Here is a 2,870-nt window from a genome sequence, read left to right on the forward strand (position 1 = left end):
CATTCGATACAGTTTGGGGGATGCCTTCACTCCACAGAAAGAAGGTTGAATAAAGGGATTCGCTTCTGCGAAGAAGGTGATGATAATTTCGCACTGGAGGTTGAATGTTTCGTCTCATCCTCATTCTTCCCATTACCTTTGTCACCCTTCTCTCCCATTACGCACTCATACCGATACAAACAGGCCCCAGACAACTGGGAAACAAAAGTAGGGGGGAAAAACGGGGCAGCTAGGTCCTGATGCCATCTTGACACCCAGAGACAAAACCTTCCTACGGAGGTAGAATCAACAGCGGACCGGAATGCCACAGGAAAAGGATTATAAAGGCCGCACAGGCCAATTCAGTTAGCTTGAACGATTAATCAAGCCGTGCGTTTATCAGGCAGAAGGACACGGCACCCATTTGTTGCACGACCTTAAAATGGACATCCGATCGCTTCTGTTCCCCTGCCTTCATTTCTTCTTTGTACCTAGGCAACTTCCCGGATGACGGTTTCGTTATCAAGGCATTATATTTTCCATTTTTAGCCTTTAAAAGTACGTGCACAAATCACTTTTTGGAACTAGATTGACAGTTAGTGTCAATTTAAAAGGAAAAAGGAAAGAAAAAGAACTTTCCTAGCTTTTCCAGAACTTTTTGATCAAGGAAAGGCCTTTTTTACTAGCGCTAGCCAAATAGTGTAGTTAAGGAGTATTTGGTTAATCAAAAAGGAGTGAAAAAGGTTTGCAGAGAAAATGATACCTAATTGAAGGGGAGACGCATTTCACCGAACCTGTGAAAGTAAATGGAACCCCGCGGACAAGCAACTGATGGTGCCTACTTACTGCCTTACAGGCATCTGCTAAACCTTCTGACCAGATTGGCCAAAACACACACCCACACACACTCGTCTTCATCAAAGTGGCCATGTGATTGCAAACGCTCGTCCATTTCTTTTCTTTCTGCGCAAATTTGCGTATCCTTGTGCCTGCGTAGTCGAAAATACAGGCGATGACCTTGCTTATGTCTGCAGAGGGGTTTCAGTGTGCTGCTCTAGCGTTAAACTTACGTTGAAAGACGCCTAGATGCCATAATTCAACCTCACCGAAATTAAGATCTCATTTGGGGGAAGAGAAATTGGGGCTCTGTCTACCACTGACTCTGGAAGATGGCTTGGTCTACTCCAATTCAACCGCTCCATTGAAAGTCGAGTAGGGAGTAGAGAAGTTCGCTCCCCTCTCCGTGTCTATGGATTATGGGTCAGTCTTTAAGACCGGAATTTAAGTGAATTTCGCCTCGTCAAATTCACGAATTTCGCCGACTGATATTCTGCCCTGTCTCGTGAAGGCGTGGCTACGTGGGAGCATTCGCTGTCTTCCAACTGTAGTCGGCCAGTCCTTCGTAGGGTGAAAAAATCTTTCCCAAGCCTTATACTACCTTCTGGGATAAACAGAGTCCTACACATTTTCAAACTCGGCAGTTTCAACCTTCACAACCCTGAAATTGTAACAATGGTATGAAAAAACATGGAGAGGCTATCTGCAATTTTGGCAGAGGTTAATGACTTCCGTTCCCTTAGATGAAGTGACAAACCTACTGGTGCCTTCAAAAAGGTAAGCAAGCAACGTAAAAGCAGACTTTACGCATAAGATCTACACAATGGAAAAAATGAAATCACTACTTACTGTCTCCATGGGGCATAAATCTTTCCAAGTTTTGTCGTCCAAGAAGAGTATGCGTACAGCAGAGGCGAAGAACGAGTGAAGAGCCCGAGAGAGATGTAGACTGGTTTCCTATTAAAAATCTGCACAAATGCTTGTGCGCACTTGTCTCCTACATATTCGGTCGCCCAGTGAAGTCAAGGCCGCTCGCTGATTGGTGACTTTCGATTTTTGTGCGGAAGCGCGCTGCTTGAATGGTGTGGGCCCGATGAAACTACCACGGTTATCTAAAAAAACAACTGATTACATTTCTTTTGGCACATCTAAAAAGAAAAGAGTAGAAAGCCAAATTTCGTTTCGAATGATTTGTTGTTGGAGGCTCTGGAGGAAACAAAATCGAGTTTGAGTTAAACGACCGTCTAGCTGCGTCCAGCTGGTCAATTGGCGATCACTTTTGCCGACATTTGTGGTTCCATCGACACTTCTTACTCTAAAACAGAATTTTGCGGGTGCGCTTACGCGGTTTCGCTTCCATAACTTAAAACCCTAACAAGCTACAACACGGCCAATGGAACCCAACACCTTCGAGCCGGTGTTATAGGGTAAAGAGGAAACTACTGAAGTACTTATATTGATAAAAACAGTAATTAAATCCGATCCAGGCCAAGTACAGGCCTTATAACGTGAGTTGGTTCACAGATTACAGAAGGAAGGTATTTACTGCGGGTGGGTGGATGAATGGATGGACACGGAGCAGAGGAATGAATGGGAGGTGAATCTGCAAAGACACAATGCAAATGTCTCGCGTTTGGTAGCTCCATGATTCCGCAAATAAAAAGGAGGTTTTGAGGGATCAAGGTAAGAAATAATGGGAGCAAAGCATGCCACAAAATCTAACCACGAACTCCCCAAAAATTCATTTTAATTCCCCCAGTGTTAAATCGTTGTCCGTTTATTCTCGGAGAAGGATTTCTACACATGCATACACATACCTCATTTCAGCGAGCACATCAGCCGTCCGCAGCATCATTTACTAAAAAAAACACCACTCGAGATTCAGAAAGCCATGTCACATCTGCTACTTAGACTAGTAAGTAGTATCTAACCACCAATACCACTCCAGGATCTCTTCAGTAGCTATTTCATAGTCCCTCTCCTCGTTTGGATCCTAAGCACGGTCTTCTGCTTCGAATGCAAAGCAGTAAGTCACCTCCAAACTGTATCGAAGG

At 44.3% G+C, this 2,870-nt stretch overlaps 1 protein-coding gene across 1 annotated transcript in view; it reads left to right on the forward strand. All coding sequences in view use genetic code 11, as the record gives it.

The window, feature by feature from the left end:
* Positions 1-2,870, forward strand: part of EGR_04484 (hypothetical protein) — a gene marked incomplete at both ends in the record, with an annotated part of 9,785 nt that overhangs the window by 3,587 nt on the left and 3,328 nt on the right. Inside the window, one exon of the mRNA XM_024493733.1 lies at positions 475-537. Coding sequence (XP_024351847.1) covers positions 475-537 — 63 coding nt within the window. The remainder of the gene's footprint in view (positions 1-474; positions 538-2,870) is intronic.

Source organism: Echinococcus granulosus, assembly GCF_000524195.1.
Source record: "Echinococcus granulosus chromosome Unknown EG_S00028, whole genome shotgun sequence".
Classification (NCBI taxonomy): Eukaryota; Metazoa; Platyhelminthes; class Cestoda; order Cyclophyllidea; family Taeniidae; genus Echinococcus; species Echinococcus granulosus.